At 38.5% G+C, this 24719-nt stretch overlaps 1 protein-coding gene across 19 annotated transcripts in view; it reads right to left on the bottom strand.

Moving 5' to 3' along the window:
* Vti1a (vesicle transport through interaction with t-SNAREs 1A) overlaps window positions 1-24719 on the bottom strand; it is a 416873-nt gene that overhangs the window by 157611 nt on the left and 234543 nt on the right. For 3 of the 19 annotated variants that reach the window (XM_087185695.1, XM_087185694.1, XM_087185697.1), the window contains one exon: window positions 21692-21746. The exons of 15 other annotated variants lie outside the window; for them this stretch is intronic. In XM_087185695.1, the coding sequence (XP_087041821.1) occupies window positions 21692-21746 (55 nt within the window). Of the gene's footprint in view, window positions 1-21588; window positions 21747-24719 lie in introns of those variants that run through there. One more of the 19 variants, XM_087185706.1, reaches the window with a different exon arrangement.

Below are 24719 nucleotides of genomic sequence, written 5' to 3' on the forward strand. Positions count from 1 at the left end.
TTTAAGGATAACCTGACAAAGTCCTCAGAAGTTTATTGTGCCCCCTTAAAGTAGGTCATCCTCAGGAGCTGTCGCTTTTCATCTACCCAGCAGGTGTGTGTCATCAAATAAATATCACAAAATGTCTTCCAGCTAGCAACAAATATCTGGCAAGGAAAAGGAAGTACACAGGCTTGCTGACTACATTTCTTTTTTTTTTTTTTGGTACTGGGGATCGCACTCGGGACCTTGCGCCTGTGCAACAGGCGCCGGAACCACTGAGCTAAATCGCCAGCCCCAATATTTCTTGATGGAAGGCAGGAGAAGTCTTTTTTTAACATATGAAAAACAATATTTTTATGAACAAGAAGGTTTCCATGCCTACTATTTATCATTCCCTGCAAGTCTACCCACCATATCCACCCCCAAGACGTTTCCAGAAGAAACTATAGGTCTATTCACCATATCTGCCCCAGACATTTCCAGAAGAAACATCAATATAATTTCATTTACAAAGGTTTTTAATGAAGACGATCCCTGAAAGTTGTCACTGCAAAACAAATTTTTTTCATAAAACTGTGATTTTCAAAACAATCATCATAATAGAAAGGCTAATGTTGTTTACTTGGGGCTCCCTCTCACTCTACTTATAGTGTTTAAATTATTGAGTAGTGCAGTCTTCTTTCTTCCTGCTGGAAGATTTAGGAGCCATTAAAATTCAGTAATTTATAATCTTGCATTTTTGGGTAAGATTAGGGAGAATTTTATATGATACAATTTGGTCCTGAATATTTTTGAGCTTTTTATTCCAGATATCAATGAATGGACTCAAGTATTAAAAAAAAATCATAGGCCTGAGGTTTAATCCTAACTTCAAAGTTACGGGAACAATTTAAAAGAGACTTTATATAGATGCAATTGTGAATAAGTTTTGGTTTTAATTTCATACATGTAACTTACATCCCCCCCAAGTCAAAGATAATTCTAAGAGAACCACAAATACAACATACATTATGCGAGAGTGAAAAGGATGGTCCCTAATTACTCCCAGATAAACTGTGTAGTCTACCACAATTTTTTACACACATGAAGGCTATCTACTAACACAATGGTGGGTTTTGTGGATCTGCGCTTTTTGATCTGATGCCATTTAACAGACACTCAAGTCTCATTTTCCTTAATCATACCTGAGCACCACTGTGCTAGCACTTGCTTAACTTTTCTTTACATCAACTTCAGATTGGCCTTTTTAAGAAAAAAATTCATCTCTTTTTGAAAATAGTATCAGTAAAATCATGGGTTTGATGACTCCTCAAGTCTGTTCTTTTAGGGGCAAAAAAACTGGTTTCAAGGCAAAGCTACCCAGGTCAGAAATGGCTCATAGGGTTGATCCTTGTACTGGCTGTGTATTAAGCACCTATGATGTCCATGTCCTTTTGCAAATGCTTGATTTAGAGCAGTGAGTAAAACAGATCCTGCTCTAATGGAGCTTATATTCTACAAGGGGAGATGATAATAAAGCAATTAAGTATACACAAATTGATTATCTCTTAGCACTAATGGTTAGAATCAGAAGTGGTTTGGATTATGGGATATTTGCATATATGTAATGAGATATTCTGGAGAAGGGACCCAAGTCTAAACATAAAATTCATTTATATTCCACATATACCTTATACACATAATCTGAAGGTAATTTTATACAATGTTTTAAATAATTTTGTGTGTGAAACAGTTTCTTTCTTTCTTTTTTTTTTTTTTTTGGTACCGGGGATCGAACTCAGGACCTTGCACTTGTCAGGCAGTCACAGTGCCACTGAGCTACATCCCCAGCCCTGAAACAGTTTGCAGAAGTTTCAGATTTTGAAGCATGTCGGATTTCAGATTAGGGATGCTGAACCTATAATATAATTCCAGGAAGTGATACGTGCTGTAAGAAAAAATAAAGCATGGGACAGCCCTGAGTACTGAGCATAAATCTAACACAGCACAGAAAACAGCGGGCTGCTCCAAGCAGGGGCAAAGGTCAAAAGGGCTCCTAACTGTATACCTGTGCCCGTTTTCACTGCTCCTAGAAGACTCAGTTGTGCCCCAAGCTTAAGTCTCTGTGTTGTTTACCTTCTTCAGATTTTCCCAAATTATTGTTTCTGAAACAGAGAGGCTTGCCAGTGGTTACAACAGGGAGATTAAAAATTCCAGAAAGGACCAAAAATGCCAAGTGGGGGGTAACTTAGAAGGGGTCAGATACCAAAGGACATGGAGAGCTCCCAAAGCCTTTCTTGCTACCTTGCCTATGGTCTTGGTGAAGTGGTCTCCCTGTACCACAAGAAAATTATTTCATATGTAAACACTGGCATATATACATGAGTTGTTTAAAACCACTGTCGTGTCTAGAGCTGGGGATTTAGCTCAGTGGTGCTGGTGCCTGCCTTGCAAGTGCAAGGTCCCAAGTTCAATCCCCAGTACCACCCCCCCCCCAAAAAAACAAAAACAAAACCAACCAAACAAAAAACACTGTACCACCTGTCCCCCTGTCGAAGGTGAGAGGAACTGATAAATATGCTCCTTGAATGTTTCTTAAAAATGTGATTAAGTAATTGACCAAAAACATTGTTGGGAATCTAAATAAAACAAACTACTAGCAAAATAGTCTGATTTTCAAACAGACTTCCAAGACTACATGTAGTTACTTAGCCTCCTGGAGGCTGACTATGACATGAGAACCCAGCTGGTGACAGGTGTTGGACAAGGCGAGCTTGGAAGGCTGATGGATGGGAGTAGCTGCAATCCTGGCTCTGACATTAGAGTTGTGTGATTTTGAGCAAGTTGCGAACTTTTTTAAAGCCTTAGTTTCCTCATCTGTAAAAGAAAATAATAATGCCTCCCTTATGAGTTTGTTCTGAGGGTCAAGAGAAAGTAAATGAGATGGCACTTAGCATTTAAGTGCTCTTAGAATAAATGGGATTTAAGAGGAGGACAGCAATCATGACAATAATTGTAATGTAGAAATCATATGCAAGGTTCATAAGTTCTGAAATTGAGAAGAAAAGCCCTGGCCTCTAAAAGCCCAAGAGAGTGAAGCAATGCTCTGTAAGAGAATACCAAAGTCTTCTGGGCTGGTGCATGCTGTAGCTCTGTTGGTTGAAGAGATATGGGAACTAGGGAGGAGGATGCATCAGATACCTGAATTGTGGGCCCCGTCTCATTCTAAGAGGTTCTGAAGGAGATAGATGTGTGAGTGGGGGGGTACTCTAGGCACTCTATACAGACTGGGAAATAGAGAAACTCATTAGGACAGGGCTTCTGTAACAGGAACTGCAGACCTGCTAGGAATCAGAAGACAGGAGGCTGGTGGAGTATGTCCCCAGCATGGTGGGCAACTTTGGAGGCCTTCCCAAATCTGCAGTGATTTTTGTCTCATTTAATTTTAAAAGTGCTCAATATCTGCCACTCCAAATTTAAAAACAAGAGGAGAGCACATTCTGATGATCTGAACCCATGAAATCTGCACACAGCACAGCGAGATGTTATGTGATCAAAATCCCTTGAACCTGCACCAGTCTCCATTGACAACAGAAGCCAATCAGTTCACATATTTGAGGAGGGAGCAGTGGAGAGAGAAGTACACGTAGAAAATGAGGGGAGGCACATCTGTCCTGCCGCACAATTTTCCCAACATGGCATGTGGTGCACGTGACTCAGCTTTGGGAAGGGAAATGCCTCTGTTTAGTTTCACATTCTTACCCTCTGCTTTCATTCTATTCTTTATCCCTTCTTCCCTTTGAGTACACAGTTAGCTAGATTTATATCATTTATATGAGTATGTATGGTATAGTAATTTATATCACTTAGCTGGATTCTATCATTTAGTTCACATTGAGTTGCTGAGTCCTACTGTGGGTCTGGTAGAGACACAAATCTTTAAAAAGATGAACACTTTCAGGAAAATTTGGGTTTTTGTTATTCCACAGTCATGAGTTTTTCCTGAGGTCTCCAACTTCTTTCTATCTTGGGCTGATAAAAGGAAATTAGCAAGAGTATATTTTAGGTTACTGTCTGGCCAGCCCAATAAAGTGACTCCTGTAACTTTCTGGCCAGGAGAGAAGGTAAGGGAGTGAAGACTTCCAGACCAGGATATCTTCGAAGAAGACAAAGCACCGGGTGGTCATGAACAGCAGACTGGGAATGAGGAGATCTACGCTTCATGAACCTTTGGTCACTCATTCAAATACTGAAGCAGTGAATGGCATAAGATCTCTCCTTAGTCTTATTGGGCAATTATGACATATCATCCAGCAAGGCTTGTAAATTATTTCTACTTCCTTGAGACTGTAAATGTGTTAGGTATCTTCAGCTGGAAAATGGACAGAGAATCGATTACAATAAAATGGGATGAACATCATAATAGGAAACTCCACAGAGGCAACTGGATTGTAGAAAGACTGAGATGATGCTTTCTGTGTGGTTTCTCCCACACTGTGGCCTTTATCTGGTTGGAGAATTCATTTTCTGTTGTTGCCCCAGGAGACATAGTCTGTGAGCTATGGACCACATAGTAGAAAATGAATGACTCAAACAGTTATCACTTTGGTGGCTTATTCTCCAACTCATTCCCACAGGATCCAGTGGTTTACATGAACACATGCCAGTCATGTGTGGAAGGTCCTGGACTTGGCCAGCTCTGGTTCCAATGCTGGCTTTGCCATTTACTCATTGTATGGCCAGGGAGTGACCTTGAAACTCACCAGGCTTGGGGACAGTGCATGTGGGAGTAAGAATTTGCTCTACAAATGCCAGGGGTGATTATTAGTAGTGGGAATGCTTTTCATTTAATGGTCTAAATAAGGAACACTAACAAAAACAACTAGGACTGAAAGGATGAAGTTCAACCTGTGTTGACCTGGCTCCCAAACCTTAGCAGTAGAAAGTTTTTCTTTTAGTAAGCAAAGCCATGTTTTGGTACTAAAAACAGTACATTTGTTAAACTGAAAATGCTCTAAATTACTTCTTGGTCAGGGCTATTCTGCACAATCCGATGATTTGGGATTTCATCAAATTAATGTCACTAGATATGCCTTATAATTAGGATAAAATAGTTGAAAAGTTTAAAAAGTGAGGTGATTCATTAACTCATTGATTTTTCTACAGATTGGGTACCTGAATTTAAATAATATCCAAAAACACAGCTAGATGTGCACAAAGAAAAAGAATAGGTTGCAAGTCTTTAAATGTAATCCAGTAGTTTAAAATGCTATTACTATTCAGATTCTCCAAGAACATTAAAACTGCCCATTAAATAAAAATCTAATAATTGGCCCTCCTGAATTGTGACATTTTATAACCTATACAGAAATGCACAAAACTGTGGAAGAAAGGTCCTTTTGAGGTAGCATTTGATTTGCAATGTAATATTTTTCCAAAGCCAAGATTCTCATGCATATAGTCACAAAAGAAAAACAGTGCAAACTAACAAAGCTGAAGAAGACCCTGGAAATCAGAGCTGAGGCATATGTCTCAAGACTCTAAGATGTTACCACTCTAGAAAACAATCAGGCTCAGGGTTCCCTCAAATTGGAGCTGGCTTCTCACTGGACACTGCTTAAAAACATGACCAAGTTAGGTCATTCTGTGCTTTTATATAGGCCACCTACAATTTCCAAACTTCCTCTGTAATATCACTAAATGAATACAACTTGAAAACATTAAGAGAGAATCAATGGTTTCAAATTAGAGGATTAAAAACTCTCATGGGCCAATGTTTAGCAATCACTTTCTGTATGGACGCAACTGTAACAAGAGCATTTCAAGATTCAGATGTGGAAAAAAAAGACATTCTTTGCTCTCGAGCTTACCATTTATTGGGGTGAAAGAGGTACCAAAATAAGGAGAATGTAAGGTATATACTGAGTATATTGTATAGGAGGAGCACAAGCAAGGCGAGGTGGAGACCCCTTAACAGAGGGATCTGGAGAGTGTGACCCCTCCTTCTGAGCATGCAATAAGACACGGGCTTGAGGTGGAGATTCTGATGGGGAAGAGGAGAAGGCACATGTCCAGGCACGAGAGACAAGTAAGAAGCTTGCTTGAGAAATAGGGGATGATGTAGGTGAAGAGAAGAGAGTGGCTGGGAAAGGTCCCACTACAGAGGGGGCTGAGGGGCAGTACAGGTCTGTTCCAGGTGTCAGAGGGACAGTTTTGTCTGAAAACCAACATTGTTAGGGGCACTAGACGCTAGGTCAAAAGTCTTCATCCTTTTTTTTAAGTCAAAAGGTTTCATACTTTTTTTTTTTTTTTCCAGTATTGGGGATTGAATCTTTGCATTAAGCTACATCCTCACCACTTAAAAAAAAACTTTTTTAAAAAAAATTTTGAGACAAGATCTTACTAAGTCACTAAGTTGCCCAGGCTGGGCTAGAACTTGTGATCTTTCTGTCTCAGCCTCCCAGAGTTCTGGGTTGATAGGCGTGTGCCACTACAACCAACTTTCAGCCATACAGTCTGTTATCTGTATGATTATAGGGTTCCAATTTTCTACCCCTTTCCTGAAGTGTTTGTTGGTTAAACAACCAGACAATGACAAAAGAGGAGTCACAAAAAAGAGGAAGCAATTACTGGGAAGAAATGGTGACTAAAAGGCAGTGAAGACAGAATAATCAGGAATTTAAAGGAAGGCAGTGAGTGAGATGAAGGGAAATATATGCTGGAGAGAGAGTGCTCTCACTGGGGACCAGATGGAGCTGGGAAAGAGGGTATACAGTATAGAGACCCTCTCAACACCCTTCCCAGGCCAAGCCCTAAGAAAACTTACTGCAAAGATTTGAGGGTCTGCAAGTCCACATGTTGGGAAACTGGCAACTATGGTAACACCAGGAACTTGCAAGCTATGGACTTTTACCCGCAAACTAGGAACTGCCCTTTTCATTTCTAGGAGAGCAATTATATAACTATTAACCAGCACTTAAAGGAGAATATTTAGTTTCAATGAGAGATGTCACAGCAAACTGTTAGGTGGGAAACACTGCAAAGTGGATGCATGCATAAGCGATTCACTTTCTGTATAAATTAGTATTTATTCATATATTTGATCATCAGAAATTACATTGCCAAATGGTGGAAATATTTGGAATACACAATATCATGCAAAAATGTCTTCAATTCTTACTTGGAATATTTTGGTGACTCCTTTCTGTCAAAATACTCCTTAATGCTTCGATCAGTATGCAGAACACATCCCTTTAGAAATATCTCTGGGGGTCAGGGATTTAGCTCAGTGGTTCTGCCGCCTGCCTTGCAAGCGCAAGGTCCCGAGTTCGATCCCCGGTACAAAAAAAAAAAAGAAATATCTCTGATAAGAATATCTAAAACAAAGAATCTTGTCAAAGATGTAGTTGGCACAGTATCAAACATTAGAGATGAGTGTTTTTCACTTTTATCAATTTTAAGAAATAGTCTTCTATGTAAGGAACACACAGGGTTTGGTTGAAAAAAAAGGGAAGTATTAACACAAATATCCCGAAGCTGACATTAGCTCTTGTAATCAATGTAACTTGTTTACATGGACCTGTTACTCTACTTATATAAATACGCCCATGTATACATTATCAACACTACGGATCAGTGTGTGGGGGAGGCTCATTTTTTTTCATAATGCAAATGTTTTAGAATTATTTTTATATTTCAACAAACGCTCTATGTATAAATAATATACACTCAAATACTTTATATGTAGCCCACAGAATTAATCTATTTTGCATTTGAGATTTCATACTTTGCCATCTGGCTAGCTAGCAGGGTGAAAGGATGGACCTAGGTATAGGAGAATGAAACAATGGCTCCTCAGGTTTAATTTCTTGAATGTTATCAGGATAGAACTGTCTAACAGAAAACAAAAAAAACTACTTTCTTTATTTGGGACGAAGAATGTTATCAACATTGTACCTAAATAAACTTCACTGGGATCGAGGGTGAAGAAGTTGGCTACATACTTAAAATGTAACCAGGATTGCAGCTGCTATAGATTTCCAGGACATGAAAAATTCCATTGAAAGTCTACACAGCAGAATGAGCCAATGTGAGGACAGAATTTCAGATATAGAAGGTAAGATTGCAATTAGTGACCAGGAAAGGAAAAATTGCTTCAAAAGTATAAGGGAACATGAGAAATCAATCCAGCAGCTGCTAGATGATGCAAAGAAGAATAACGTAAGACTGATTGGGCTCAATGAAGAAACAAGAGAGACTGGAGATGACATAAAAAAATCTCTTCACAGAAATAATGGCAGAAAACTTCCCAAGCAGGGGGAAAGAGCTTGACATACAGATAAGTGAGGCATATAGGACTCCAAATAGCCTTGATCAAAAAAAATCTACACATAGGCATATAATTGTTAAGATTCCAGAAACACAACAGAAGAACAAAGTTCTACAAGCAGTCAGAGAAAAGAAACAAATCACATACAAAGGAAAGCCCATGAGAATCACAGCAGACTTCTCAACACAAACCATCAAGGCAAGAAGAGCTTGGAGTGACATATTCCAAGCCCTGAAAGAAAACAGCCTCCAACCCAGATTGATGTACCCTGCAAAACTATCTTTCAAAATTGATGGAGAAATAAGATACTTTCATGAAAAAGAGCACCTTAGGAACTTCGTGAATACCAAACCAGCACTCCAAAGAATTTTACACGATATCCTAGGAACAGACATTTAGTTTGATGTTTTACAGCTGAAGGTAGCAGAAAAAGTAAAAGGCAATTATGTAAACCAAACAGACTTTTATATTTTATTATTTTGTTTGTTTGTTTTTTGGTACCGGGGATCGAACTCTGGACCTTGCACTTGGCGTGGCAGGTGCCAGAACCACTGAGCTAAATCTCCCGCCCCAGACTTTTATATTTTATACTCAGTCTCAAACAATAACTCAGGCAGATTCAATATTCTTTATGTTAAAATATGTTATCTGCCCGTTTAGGACAATAACTCTAAAAACTTTATTCAAAGTAAGAATAAGTTAAGGATAGGTTTCTAAAACTTAAAAGCCAATAAAACATTCAATTATTTGGATATAAAAATACACAACAGATAAAGGAGGAAGAATACATATAAAATTGTAAGCAATTATTCCAGGGCAATAAGGCTTAAAAGGAGTTTTATTTTGTTCTTTATGTCTTTCTAAATTTTTAAGATAATAATAATATGAAAGGAATAGTTTTAAATGCTTAAACTCTATTTTTATTTATTTATTTATATTTTATTTTATTTTTTTAGTATGGGGGATTGAACTCGGGACCTTGTGCTTGCGAGGCAGGTGGCGGAACCACTAAATCCCTGGCCCTAAACTCTATTTTAAAAAAAATTACAAGCAGCTCCACACATTTTTATATATGAAAACTGTGGGAAACAACAAAAATAAAATCATATTAAGCCAATTTAAGCAAGTGAAAACAACAGGGCAGACACAAGGAAAGGTCCCACTGCTTTAAAGAAACATCTTGACTTGGGAGTGGGGAGATGGGCTTAGGGTGTCCTGAAAACATGAAGAAGAGTTGACCGGAGGCAAAAGCCCGGCCCAGGCTTCCTTAGTGCGCATAAGTCGTAAGCAGTTGCTGTTCAGAGTGCGACAGGCCACGTGTGGTATGGTAAGGACCCCTCAGGAGCCCCACCCAACTCCTCCCACAAAGAGCACTATATGCAGGTAAGGTTGCATCTGCCTTATTTGAAATGCTTGGGATGAAAGGGTCTCAGGTTTTGTTTTTAATTTGGAATATTGCGCAGATTTACTGGTTGAGCATCCCTGGTTGAGCATCCCTAATCAGAAGAAAATCCAAAATCTGAAATGCTCCAAGATTCTGAAACCTTATGCCAGTGCTCAAAAAGTTTTGGATTTCAGAACATTTTAGATTTTGGGTTTTTGGATTAGTCATTAGTCATGCACAGTCTTCTAGCTATGTCTTTATCCTAGTTAATTTAGACACTGTTTTCTTTCAATCTAGTCTGTGTGGCAAAATACTGAAAGGACAGAGCCTGAAGTAGGTAAGATTTACTAAGAGCTCTGCACCATCTGAACAGGCATTAATGGGGAGGCATAACAGTTATTTAATTAGCACACATTGATTAACTTAACCCCATGTAACCACTGTCTTCCGCTACTGCTAATTTTGTTTTTGAAGTCAAATGAAATAAAGTAGCTGAAGAGTAATTAAATGTGTCCAGTCCCTTTATCCCTATGGCTGCGATGGCTGGGTCGCCTTCCACTGCTGAGGTCTTCTGAGAAGATGCTGGAAAGGCTTTGAAACAACTCAAAGGCACGCTCTCGGGAGGTGGCAACCACATTAAAAACCCTAATATGAATGGCCTGTTAGTAGTATTTTCTCTAATGATGCATGTGAGAGAAGTGTATAATTTGCAATCATTTTCAGATATTGGCTGTGAAACTGATAATGTTATATTAAAAATCTTATGGAAACAAATCCTAGTCTAGATTTGCGATAACCTGCCTATTATAAAAAGTAGTAGTAGAAGATTGAGGAATACAAACTGCAGGTTAGCAGTTTTGCAACTTAACAACTTAAACATACACACACACCCCCTAAACCCTAAAACCAAAAGCAAAAGAGGACAGAGAGAACTTTTGTTTTCTAACAGTGATTACATATATGATGACCAACTGATGGCCAGATTAACATGGAACTGGCCACTATTGATGCAGTCCTTCCTGTTTGGTCTCTTCCCTCTCCTTGACAATCTTTAGGTGGATGGGCACAATTTTAGGGTTCCTTGGAATACAACTGGAGAATCACTACTTTATGCTTCCCTGGTGGTTATAGTGCACTGGTTTATTCCACAGAGATTCTGATTCCTTTAAGCAACTTTCTATGACAGCAAGGCCAACAAGCTAAGAACCACATTCCTAAGATTTTTTTGAAACCATATTCTACACATGGCCCAGGTTTGGCTAAGCAGATGTGCACACGAAACTAACAAAGCAGATATGATCAGTGTGAGGTAGCTGGTGTGTGTGTGTGTGTGTGTGTGTGTGTGTGTGTGTGTGTGTTGCATTTGGCTCCTCTGGGACAGCTCTGGGAGGGAGTGTGGAATCTAGTATCCTGGGTGCCATGTGAGGTAAGTCTGAGGCAGGGAAACCTCCCAGTCAAATCGGTCTCTATTGTTGCTGCTGTCATTTGTGTCACACAGCATCCAAAGAGCTCCAGTGGTCTTCCCAAAGTCCAGAAGCTACTCTAATAAATCTCTTTCTGCTCATACGAGCTAGAAGAGTCTAACCCCCAGAATCTGAGAACGTGGAACAATACCAGTCTAAAATAGGCCCTAATTATCTCATACCTCATATGAGGCATCTGTAGCATCATTCTTACTTTGTCCTTACTGAACTCAGCACCCTTTTTGTAGATACTGAATAAATGCTAGTTAAATCACAGCACTATAGCCATAACATTACGCTGGTCTATTTTAACATCCTTCAACTACCTGCTAGATAGCGAGACAAGGTCTAAATAAGATAGGTAACAAATCATAAGCAAGGGTTTTAACAACATAATTTTTGACTATGTTCATTTTTCTGAATAAACTTAGACATTAAAAAAGAACAGTCTCAATTTCTTATCATTTGGAGAGGAAGACAGAAACAAGTTAAAAGCTATCTTTTAAAATATAATAGAAATTATAGGAATGTAAATTTATGATGCAACAATGATCTGAATTTGGCCACTATAGGATGCAAGCTTAAATGTACCTTGTGAAAAATAACAAAAAGAAACTATGGATCCTTTATTTAAAAACAATATATTATATCACAGTGTCATATCTATCTGTCTATCATCTCAAATACTTAGGAGATAATCCCAGTGCAAGTTTTCTTTACTTAGAAAAGACTATTTGAAAGAAAATTTCCCTTTCCTGTTTTGAACACAATTGTCATTTCATTTTCTCTACATGGTTAGACAAGGGTCACATGATAATTTTAAATATTTAAACTGGTCCATGACAGACAAGTTAGCCAGGAATTTTTCTAGTTTATTGTTAAATACGCATTGCCTTAGAGGTAACCTCAAGTACATGGCACAGCTTCCTAATGAGTTATTAGTTCTGAAACTATGAAGTAATTCTGAATTTTAAATATGACTGAAGAATAGACTTGCATATAATTAATTAAAAGCACCATAATTATGCAATGTCATGCAATAATTAGACAATCACAGTATGCATATATAAAAATATATTAGTAAGTCTAACATATTAATAAAAATCTAAATCTGGCCCTTCAAGACCTTAACATTAATTGGAAAGAATTTTGACAGAATACACTGGATAATTTTCATTATCAGTTTTGGCAAGGTATCTTTTAGCTACTTAATAATTATTCCTAGACTTCACTGCACATCAAAATCTAAGATCCGAAAAATTACTGAGGATAAGTGAAACAGTGATGTTCAAATGCCATAACCTGAATTTGAATTTATTGGTGTGATGTAAATAATATGTATACAATGTTACATTTTCCTGTATTTTACTTATGTGTTCGTCACTTGAAATATGTTACACATTCATAATTATGTAGAGTATATATTAATTTATACTTATGTATCATGCCAATTTTTGCAATATATTTTATATCATACATTCTGGTCACCTTAAAAACTCGGGTCAACCTCAAACTGATAAACACACAGAGAAGTAAACATTATTTATGTGGAGTTTGGAAGGTATAATTTTACCTATAATAGCTTAGTCCTGTAACCAAGATAGACTTTTTTTTTTGGTACCGGGGATCGAACTTGGGTCCTTGTGCTTGTGAGGCAGGCGGCGGAACAACTGAGCTAAATCCCTGGCTCAAGACAGACTTTTTATTTATTGTTGTTGGAATTAAAGGCATTGATTTAGAAAAATGAGAACCAAATCACTACTAAGTTTAAAATAGGAAGGGTCTAGTCACAAAAGGAAGATCAATTAGTTAATATTAGAGTCCTCGAGTGTGTACTATAGGAATACAGTTTACAGGCAGTTGTGTGATACATTAATGCCTCTTAACTATTCTCAATTTTAATAATGGACTTGGTTCTATTAAGGCTCTCCCCTTGAGGTGAAATCTGCTCTCTCTTTCATACATGGTCACAGTACCACATTTGTTGATGGACATTTATTCCGCAAATACCTAGGTCTTAACTTTCAGCAACACGGAAGCCTTGGTTAATAACAACTTGCTCCAGGTCACGAAGTTAAACATTAGAAAAGCAGAAAGATATTACAGCCCAAATTGTTCTGCGGCATCCTTGTCTCTCTTCCAATTTCCATACACAAGGAGGTTTTGCTTCCTGGTTCTTTTAGTGGGAGTTTTGACTTACAGACCTCAAACATTCCCTTTTCCTTTTCTCACTGAAAGGAAACTCTCACACAATAGACTCATGATCATGCCGCACTGGTATAAATTAAGTTTATGAATGATGTCCTTCACTTATTGCCCCTTCCTCTCATACAGTGATATCTGTAACTCACTAGCTGTAGAATTTCCAAAGCTGAGTGATTTGTAATGTAATACTTCTAGAATCTCCAGAGTAATTTCAGCATTAGTTACTAATAAAAGTTGGCTCTCTGCCTTTCTTAACCTTGGGAACATGAACCTTTAAGACTTTGAGATCAAATACCAACATTCCCCTAGGACTGCTGTGCACATCTGCATTTCTAGATGTAGGATTTTTTTTGTTCCTAATCAAGTATAATCTCACTTCATAACTTCTGCTTTTGGCGCAGTGCTACATAGATTTCCAAGCAAGCAAAGAAATGAAGGTTGAAGATTTTGTGCTTGAAGGTTTGGAAATTTGGCAAATACCATATTAAAATGAAACTATTTGATCTTGAACCTCAATATAGTGAAATTTAGTTAAAAACAAAGAAGCCAAAGTAAGTTTTAATATATTCCATATCTGCACCTGCATTTTGATGTTGCCAGGTATCTCTACTAACAATTCTGTTTTCAGGGCAAAACAGAATGAAGAGTCCCCAAATTTCCCTCTGGGATCTTATATTCATTTGAAGTAAGCACTAATTCTTGGTTACATTTACAAGTCAGGCATTCAAGGGATGCTCTTTCTGACTAATCTTGCTCTGTGATTAAATAGTCTGATTTCTGGTCCGTGTATCTTGGCCTAAACAACTTTAACGTGGAATGTTAGTTGAAGGATTTCAGTCACCTTTAAGTTATCTTTAAAGCAAGCCAGTTATGAGAGACCTTGTTACTTGTAGTTACTGATGTACAATTATGAAAAATGCTATTGTGACTCATCAAACTCAAAGGTATTATTCTGTACACAGTTTTCTCAATCTTGACCTTTTAGGGTCCAGTCAATGAAGCAGAATTTATTTTCAAATAATTTAATTTAGTGTCCATTAATACTTTTTGAAAACTTGAAACCATAGAATATAAATGATTCTTATATTCAGATAACTGTGAGCACAAGTTACCTGTTAAATAAAATTTCCATGAAGATTCAGCCAGGGCAGTACATTTTATAGCCCTGCATTTCACCCAGGTGGTGGTACAGACTAAACTTGGGCTTAATTTACAAATGCTGTCATATAACATCTATAACTTTTATTTCTTGTTATATTTATTCACTGTGTAACAGTTGGAATGGGAAAAAAACCCAATCCAATCACCAAGTATCATAACCAGGAATGATTAGGGGAAGGATTTTCTTCATCTAAACCTGCCTTATATAATAGTTGTGGTTTGTCTCTGAACTCACTTATTGTTGTTGGTTGGAAGCCAATATGAGTAATGGTTAAAAGTATGGGTTTTATTTAGAATCAGGCTTGCATTCAAGTTCTAGGTCAGTTATTTATTAATTCTTTGATTCAGAGTAAGTTTATTATGTTTTAGGCCTTAGTTTTCTTACCTGTCAAACAGGATGCACCAGTATAAGGTGCCTAGTACAGAACTGACTCATAGGTTTCAAAAAATGGGAATAATTTTTCATTTGTAAGTATCTTTCCTCCTCTGTAAACTCTTTGATGGGAAAGGCTGTTTCTGGTTCTTTCTTGTACATTTTATAGTACAGCCTTATAACATGGCGGGAAAAACACTGATTTAGATAGAGGACTGGTATTCAACATCCAACCCCACTACGTGTGAGCTATGTAATTTTTGGCAGAGTTCTTAAGATATCGAAGTCTTACTATGCCTATCTATAAAATGAGACTAATGCTTTATCTTCCAGTATTCTAATATGGATACAAAGATTTAGATAAAAACTAAACTATAAGGCATTGTTTAAACTTTAGCCAGGTTTTGGTCATCGTTTTATTTTAGCTGAATTGAGCTATTTTCTCTGCTCTCTGCCATGTGAGGAGACAATGAAAAGACAGCCATCTGTAAGCTAGGAAGCACGTCCTCCCCAGACACTGGATCTACTGGGACCTAATCATGGTCTTCTGAAACTCCAGCACTGTGAGAAATGAGTATCTCTTGTTTCCAGGGTATGGTATTCTAGATTGCAGGCCAAACTGATAAGATGCTACTGATGACAGGTCTAGGAGGTCAGAGTGAAGAGGAAGCTGGCACTATGTCTAGTGACTGTAGCAGCCATGTGTGCTGAAATTGCCAAGCAAGATGTGAGAGAATTTTTTTTTTTGGTACTGGAGATCGAACTCGGGTCCTTGCGCTCGTGCAGCAGGCGGCAAAACCACTGAGCTAAATCCCTGGTCATGTGAGAGAATTTTTTAAACCCTCATTTCTACATTTGGTCATGAGGAAGACTTCAGAGCTTGGCAGTCTGGGAAAATACAAGTGGACTTGTCAAGGTGGAAAACAATACTGAGTGACATCACACACCCAGCTGCTGAAATAACCGAGAAGCCACCCCTCTGCAGTGTGGTGGACAGAGAGGACATGGCTGTGGTCATCCCCAGGAAGTGTCTCTTCTCTAGACAGATGGGAGAAATCCCTTCAAGTGTGTGCGTCAGCCAGCACAAACAGCCATGCCTTGCTCAGGCGCCAGTCTTTGACTCAGTGCTACTAACTGGGGAACCTCTGGAAAATGAGACCCAAGACAATGCTCTGCCTGTGCTCAACAATGTGTGCACAAAGGGTGTCAGAGCATGTGTTCCAGCATATGTGGACAAAGAGCATAAAGATGTGTGAGGCGGGTGTTAAAACATCAGTTCAAACATATGTTTAACCATGTGTGACCAGAAGGGTGCTAAGCCATGTGGTAAAGCAAGTGTTAGAGCATATTCAATTACAAATGTTTCTCATTTGGGAGCTTAAATTATTTTCTGCCTAATCCAGTGTTGCTAAGCAATAGCTCTTGTTGTCCTAACTTAGCACAATAAATTAAAAAAAAAACAACAAAAAATTGAGGCTAGAATTATTTTCTCCTGTTTCGATTTCACCACAAAGAATTTATATCTAGAGTTTTCCCAATAAACATAGTGGCCTTCTGCTAGTGAAAACACAAACGGGGACGAGCTTCATATGCAGGAAGGTAACAGAGACTACAGGCAAATCATCCTCAGAGTTTGGAAGGTGTGGCTCTGCACCACCTTAAGGTCACATCCCAGCCCACCAACTGAGGGTTCCTTGGCCTCAGCTGTGATTCTGCCTTCTGTTCTCAATTTTAAAATATACATATCACTGTGCTAGAAAACAAGGATTCTGGCAATTCTTATTGATAGTAGAATGTGACAGAGACTGGCTTTAAGGTGTAGGCGACATTATTTGGTAAATATTTTAGCTTATGGATCTACATTGCTGCTGGAAGCTTCCATTCCAAAGTAAATAATAAATCTTCTCAGTTTAAAATATAAACACACAATGTTGGATACCATTTTTAAGAAAAGAAAGAAAGAAAGACATAAATCAGAATGTGCGATTGATGCTTTTCAATAGGGTAAAGAAGAGTGTAATATATATATATAAAGAATATAATATATATTACATATATAATATATATGCTAATATAGAGAACAGTTTCAGGTAGATATTTTATTTTCTTGCTATGAAACCAAACTATACACAAATCAAACTAGTAAATCTATTTAAGCCCATGTATTTCACTGCTGGCAGCAGACATATAATCAAATATTCTTTTTAAAAATGCAAAAAAAAAAAAAAGCAAAGCAAAAGATCTGCAAGTATGTGGTTAAATTCCACTTCCCATGCAGAAAGAATTCATGTGGCTTTTTCTGCTTAACCAGAATTTGTATATAAATACTATTTAATTTTACCTAGGAAAAATTTGTTTGATTACTCTGGATAAAAAAAAAAAACTTCATAAAACCATTAGAATAAAAATATTTCCTTCCCAATCACCTTTTGCCTCAAGACCATGGAATGTTTCATTGAACAAAAACAAGCAAGACAGAAACAAACAATTAAAGCTCCTGTCTTCTGCCACCACCCCGGCAGCAGAGGTCCCTGAATTTTTGAATACTTATCTCTTCCCATTCACTTGTGTCACTTAATGATTTGTTCATGTGATTCAGTACATACTCAACAAAATACAATTTCTCAGCAGAAAAACCATGTTTTCTGGCTGCTGTGACCTGACTCTTTGCTAAAAACAATTCCACAGTGCACACTGACAAAGCGATGATACTTATTTTTGCTTTTTGAAGGCTCAGCCCAAATTAAGAAGACAAAGGAAATAGAATTTGACCAAGGAAATAATAAAGGAAAGTTGCTCAGCGGTTTTCTTAGTTTAGGTTTAATTTTGACCGAAACAACTATGACTGACAAGAAAATTCATCTCAGCAATCCCATGTTTCTTCAAAATTAAGACATTTCACTTTTAATGGTGCAAAAACTAAAACAGAATGTAAAAAAGTTTATTTTCTGTCAATAGTAAACACACTCTGAAATCTGAAGCTAGTTCACTGAGGTTGGTCTCTAAATGCATGTAAAACAGGCTCAGGAGTAACACCTCTGCTACGAAAATTACAAAACATCTCCTAAATAAATTTTACTGGCTAGGAGAGAAACTGAGGAAAGGTGTGGTTTTGAGTCCTCAGAAGCAGTGAGAACTGTTAGTTAACAATTCAAGTTAATCACAAGCCCTGAGTCTTGAGTCAAACCAAGCATGCAAACACATCCCACTTTATAGAAAACAGAAAAAGATACATGGCTCTGATGGAGATTCAGACTTTGAGATAATATTTCTGAATTTTGGTGTGCCCATTTGATTACATATAATCATTTCCCTTAATTACATTTTCCTCTGGACCTGGAATACTCAGTAAACAAACCACACTGGAAAAGGAAGAGACTCTTTCTGTAAAAATTCCTCCCTAGGGCACGTTGTACACTGTCTGGAAGAGTAACATGGTACTTAGCAAATTTTGTATAATGATTTGTACTTTAAACTTTGCAGAGGATAGCAAAAAATATTAAGAACAAAAATTTCGCCTCTTCTGCCTTCTTTTTGAAGTAATCATCAGGAACCTCAGGGGATGGTTCATATGTAGAGTGAAATGGCTCCTGAGGGAGTAAGCTTTCCCAACTTTACAACTTTGGGCATTTTACTCCAGGGCATTATACCTGGGTGAGAGGCAGGCTGGGGAGTGATTGGCAGCGGCCACAAAGCCCACCCTCACTGAGCATCCCCCTGCCTTGTTTGGGTCTTTGCTGGAATGGGCCTGACCAAGATTTTCATGCAGGAAGGACCTGTGCGTAACAAACTGATGCCATATTTGGAAGCGAGCGTGTTCAGAGTAAGCTAGTGAATGTGGGTAAAGGTGAATGTCCCAAACTGCACTGAGCAGTTGCCTTTTCAAGTTGGCACCACTTCCCTTTTATGAGCAAAACAACTATAGCAATTAAGGGACAAAGCAAAATAATGCAAACAAATCAACAAGTCCCTTTATTTTTTTTCACCTTAAGCATTTTTTAAAAAGTCTTTTAAAGACTCAAGAAAATTAGATGCTTTTTATGGATCTAAAATCTTATGACCTTTTTCTTCTATAGATGTTTCTTACTAACATTTGTACAATTAATCAAACCCTAGATTAGAAATAATGAATTCTTAAAATGTTTTATGTAATTAAATGCTAATGCTTCAATGTGAAATGAAAATTGTAATACTGTGCAGCAAAGTTTAAGGTAAGAATTATGTTAAGATGAATATTTCTCTTAATTTGAATTTCTTATGTTTTGAAATCAGTGGAAACAAAGACCTTAGAAAAATTTCATGTGTTGTATTTCTTATATCATTTAAAAAGAACCCAGTAAGTAGAACATGAGTTTATAATTTTTAGTCAATTGATTTACTCTGGAATGTGTACTTTCTGAGACCAATTTCATAGTAAGAATTTCTTTTAAAGTCTGAGTGATCAAACTTTGTTTAAAAAAGTTAAAAGTAAAATTTTATCAAAAAGAATGAGACTATGCCATTCACAGGCATGCTTCCAGAGACTAGGCAGCTTTCTCCTGAGTGTGTTTCCTCCAAGACTCTTACTAAAATATGAGGAGTTAAGTTAGCAAGGGTCATGGAAATGAAAGTTGGTAGCTCACCTGCTCTTTCGGTTTTTAGTCTGTCCATCCATCCAACCATCTAAGCTCTTCTTGAATGTCCATTCTGTTTCAGAAACTAGCAAGGCACAGGGGGTCTAAAGCAGAATGAATTTCAGTCCCTGCCCTTTATAGTCTACATTGTGAAAGTGATTTGAGCTTTATGTCAGGTAAGCTTTTATTTATCAAAGAACTGTTTACAATTTTAAGTCATTCAACCCCTCCCTCAACATTGGGAAATTAAGTGAATATGAGTTTTGTCATGGAAAAAAGAGTTTCAAGAGATAGAAAAATAGTCAACAGTCTCCTCTTACTCCAGTTTTGGTGCTTACTTACATTTTGATTCCATATTTTTGTTCTTTAGAGTTTATCAGAGGCTAGGAACCAAAGTGAGGAAATAGCAAATATTTGTATTTGCTAATGGTCTTTTGCTGTGGTCATGAGGGAGACATTCACTCATCAAACATTTATTGAATGCATATTATGCACCAGGCTCACTGACAGGGATGCAGAGATGAAAGCCAGTCCCTGCCCTCCCGGGCCCCACTGTCTAGCGGGGAGACGGGCAAGGAACCCAACAAGGACAGCACAGCAATAGTCCCTATCACGCTGTGTGCGGACCACTGGAGGGACAAGGAAGCATGTAGATGATTACTTTTTATTTTAAATATTCATTAACACTTTAAACAGTTTATTTCGGAAATTGAGTTATTCACTCGCTTTAATACGTGAAAATATGCCTAGCTCGTGCGTTTTAACCATGAGTTCATTGGAAATTCTGCATGATAAAGCTCAAGCACAGATATTTATATGTAAAAAAAAAAAAAAGTATGCCGGTTTAAAGAAAAATAACGATATACGTGTTAGGTAAAATGGTAAGAAACATCGCGAGGGTATTATTCAAGGCACTGAAGTCCGGGGGAGAAGGCAGGCCAAGGCAGGGCAATCAAAAGGATGCCATGGTGCAGAGGCTGGGTCCTCACTGTGGGCACAGGGCGGGAGGCACAAACACCAAGCGCCCGGGGATTCAGAGGGCTCCAGGAATAGCTGCTGAAGCATGAGAAGTTCTGCTGAAAATACACACTTACTAGGACCCTTCCTATGTACAATGGTTGAATTTCAGGTTCGGATAGAACCTCCAATGTCATCTATGACACTGTCTGTAATTAAGTCTAAAGTACTTCTGTTACGAAGCGACAGAGCATCCGTCCATCTTAATCTATGCCCCAGTGTGCTCCGTTTATGACTCAAGTGGCCTAATGGGAATACGCACTTCAGAAGTGTTTAGTTAACATTTGAAAGACTAATGAAAAGTCATATTCCAGAGGCAGCTAGGACATGTGCGGTGGCTATCTTTATCTTATTAATTAGTTACTCTTAATTAGCATAACTAATAATAGTTAATTAAGACATTCAAATGGCATTGAGATATGTGGACTGGCTTGAAGTGGTGTCATTAGCACTTCCACAGCATGCGCTGAAAGGCTATTAGAATCTTAAAGCCCCCAGTGAGTCTCCCTAGAACTGGGTCCATTTAGGATTCTGGCTTAGTTCAGCATCCACTCATTTGCAGGAGAATTTTATTTTGGAAACAACTGGGCAGGTTTTTGTAAAATTAAACATATACTTACTGTATGACCCAGAAATCCTACTTCTGCATTTACCCAAGAAAAATGAAAATGTGTGTCCACAAAAAGATATGTTCACAGCAGCATTATCTATGAGAACCCCCAAACTAGAAGCAATCTCCATGTACACGACCTGGTGACAGATAAGTAAACTGCACTACCCTCTGACTGTGGAGTATTACTCAGTAATTAAAAGGAATGAAATACAATACATGGAAAAACATGGCTGAATTTCAGAAGTTCTGTGGTTAATGAACAGAAGACTATTACATAATGCCATTTAGAAAAGGCAAAACTCTAATGTCAGAAAGCAGATCAGACACTCCCTGGAGCAGGGTAGGTGAGGGGAATGGAGTGCAAAAGAGCTGATGGAAAAGTTTAGAGTGAGGGACCTTTTATATCTTGATGTGCCACTGTGGTCACACAGTGGTATAAAAATGTCAGTATTCATCTAACCGTCTACTTAAAGTAGGTGAATTTTATTGTACATAAATAATACTTTAATGTAAAAAACAAAACAAGATTATGCAGTCCAAAAGAGTAAAAAAAAAAAAAAAAGCCTGCTTACGGTCCACAGACTTTCAGCCTCTGGTCTCAGTAGAGAGATTCCACGTTTGCTGCCCCTGAAGAAATACAAAAGATGACAAGAAGCTATCCATCATTCTCCCCAGGGCGGGGCTCGGGAAGAATGATGGAGCTCAAATTTATCCCTCTCCCAGTTCTGTCTCCTCCTTCATAAGACGCAAAACGCTCCCATGCTGCCCCCTGGCTGTCCAGGATCCCCTATCCAGGCACCCCATCCACGCTTCATTCTGAGTCTTCTGTCCGCCCTCCTGCTAACTTCCTTCACTCCGAGACTTCCCCTCACTGCTCTGCAAGGTGCAGACCGATTTCACCCGGTGAACAGATGACCAAAGTGCCCAAGTGCTGACTTCCACAAAGACTAATATGGGCCATAGCTCACGTTTAGTTATTACCTTCCAATCAGTTAGGGGATACTTTGGGAAAAGAAGGCTATTTCTGGAAGCTACCAAAGATAAACCATTGTATGCTCAGACATATATTCTGTCACCAGTATTATCATCAAATGCCTTAAAATTAATATATGCAAGTGGCTTGAATGGATAGTGCAAAATAGTACAAATACAAAACTCAGAGTGCACTTAGATCTTATTCTCAGAACCTCTAAGACACATTAGAGGCAGCCCTTTTGTTTTCTGAAAAACAGACGAATGCCAACCACATTCTGCCAGCCTTCCCCGAGCCTCTGTAATGTCATAATAACTTGATTAAAAAAAAACAACTAACTACAATATCAAATTGATGTCAGGAGTGAAAGCTATAATGTTAAAGGAAAAAAGCAGAATGTAAAATTGTATTTACACAAAATGCCACATAAAGAATAATTCCATAGTATGAATAAAACCTAAGAAAACAGGGAAAAAAATAATTGCAGGGATATTGAGTAATGGTGTTCTGATTTCTTCTTTTATCTTTAAAAATGTTGGCTTTTGTTTTGACATTACTATTTGTGTAACACATAAAAATCAGGAGAAGAAAAAGAAATCATAGAACCCGTCACTTGCCAGGATGTGTGCTTCCATGCCACCCATCAGGCTGTCTGCAGGAGGAGGCTCCCACTCTGCCTCCTCCCTGGATACTTAAAGCCTTCATATTTTGAGCTCCCTGCAGATACACTCATGTATTTCATCCACTGGTTAGTCCTGCTGATGAAGACAGCACTTTCTTCCAAGGCTGGCTGCACCCCATTGGGAAGAGGAGAGAAGAAAAGCCAGAGCACTAGCTTAACAAGGCAGGTATGTACACAGAAAGGGCTCCAGTGCTGGGGATGACTTTAATTCTGCAAATGTTTTAATACAAGATGTGTGGTTAATACATTTTCTCCCAAAGCAAAGTTTGGGTTAAATATTTTAAGTTCCATTAATTAAAACTGTTGCTTAAACAAAAATGAAGCTGTGGTATGCTCAAGCCAGTTTCATCAGTGTGGTGAGGTTTTACTTGATTTCAGCTACTCCAGGCCTTCTGACATGTGAACTCCTAAAATCTTCCAGGACATAGTCCTGGTTCCCCCGACCCCTGTTCTCAGCAAACCTGTTCTCAGCAGGCAATCTGATGATGTCATACTCAGCAAAGCTGAGGAAACAAGTCATAGCCATACCATGTAGCATTTGAAGGGCCAACAGAGCCTCATGATCAAGAGAACAGGCATTTTGGGAATTGCCTCAAGGCAGGGGGAAGAAAATCCCACCTTTTAACGGAGGCCTAGTTTACCTACATACATAGGTTGTAATACCTTTCTTAGAAAACACTGTGAAACCTGTCGAGGGCAAATGAGAACTTGTAAAAGAAACATATCAATGAGTTATGTAAAAACCATAAAAAGAACTTCGTTCTTTAATAAGGTTCTTTCTGCCTAGTGTACATAGTATGTATCCAATAAAGAATGATGACGGTGGACTGGAGGTACAACTCAGTGGTACAGTGCTTGCTGAAGGCCCTGGGTTTGGTTCATAGTACCTCCAACAAAACAAAACAAAACAAAATAAAACAAGACAAGACAAGACAAAGAATAATGATGGAGAGAAAAACTAAGACCTAGATTTTTCAAGTCATTTTCATATAGGCAAGTTTTATCCTCCAAGTGGAAGGTAAAGACAGGCAGGAGGTGATAGCTGTGTATGGGAGTGGACACGTGCTAAAAAGTGACCTATAGTTGTACTGCTAGAATGGGAACATCTGAAAATGAAAGGCAAAACAGAGACTTGAAAACAACCAGCTGACTGGAATTCCTGGCCATGGCAGCCTTGCAAGGTCCCTTTCATCTCCTCAGCTTTGTTCATTCTATCCGCTTGGCCTGGGGTCCCTTCTACCGCTGCCCAGGCAAATCCTACCCCTCCTCCGAAAGTCAACACAGAAGCCCCAGCTCCTGACCCCTGCCTGAACTTCTCCTGGCTGCTAATAATCCTCCAACCCTGGGACCTGTACACTGAGGTTCCTGATCGCTCTTCATGCTAATCAGCGTTTCTCCTGAGCATCTCTGAGTATGACATGAGCTTCCTGAAAGCAAGAGTACCCTCCATCCCTAAATGCCCAGCAAAGTGCCCTGCGCATATTTGTGAAACGAATCATCATTTTCCTGATAAATGCTTCCCAGGATAAAAGCATTAATGAGGGAAACCAGTTTTTGTAGGTAAGTAAATTTTATTGACGGAGGTTAGGCTTTTTCCCACAAGGGGCAGAAAAGTGGAGTCTATGAAATGAATGTGAATGCCTGGCCCTCCGGAGAGCGTTCACATGAGGCTGCCACTTAGGGAACACTGCAGACGCAGCTCATCTTCACTGTGGACTCATCAATGACCACAGAGGCTGACTTTGCCAGGCAGTATTTGGAATGGCCCCTAAACCCTGCCTCACCATATTATTTAGAGGGACTCTTAAACCTCAAAAGAAGACTCATCTAAAGAAACAGGCATGTGAGATTTCATTTTCCCTAAGGCTCCCATGCCTTGTGTCAGTAAATCATCAATAATTAAATAGCAACACTTAAAACAAGACCACCCAGGCATACAGGCCCA

Source organism: Heterocephalus glaber, unplaced genomic scaffold (genome assembly GCF_053883595.1).
Source record: "Heterocephalus glaber isolate CG9 unplaced genomic scaffold, H.glaber_assembly_v1.0 deba00001497, whole genome shotgun sequence".
NCBI classification, from domain to species: Eukaryota; Metazoa; Chordata; class Mammalia; order Rodentia; family Bathyergidae; genus Heterocephalus; species Heterocephalus glaber.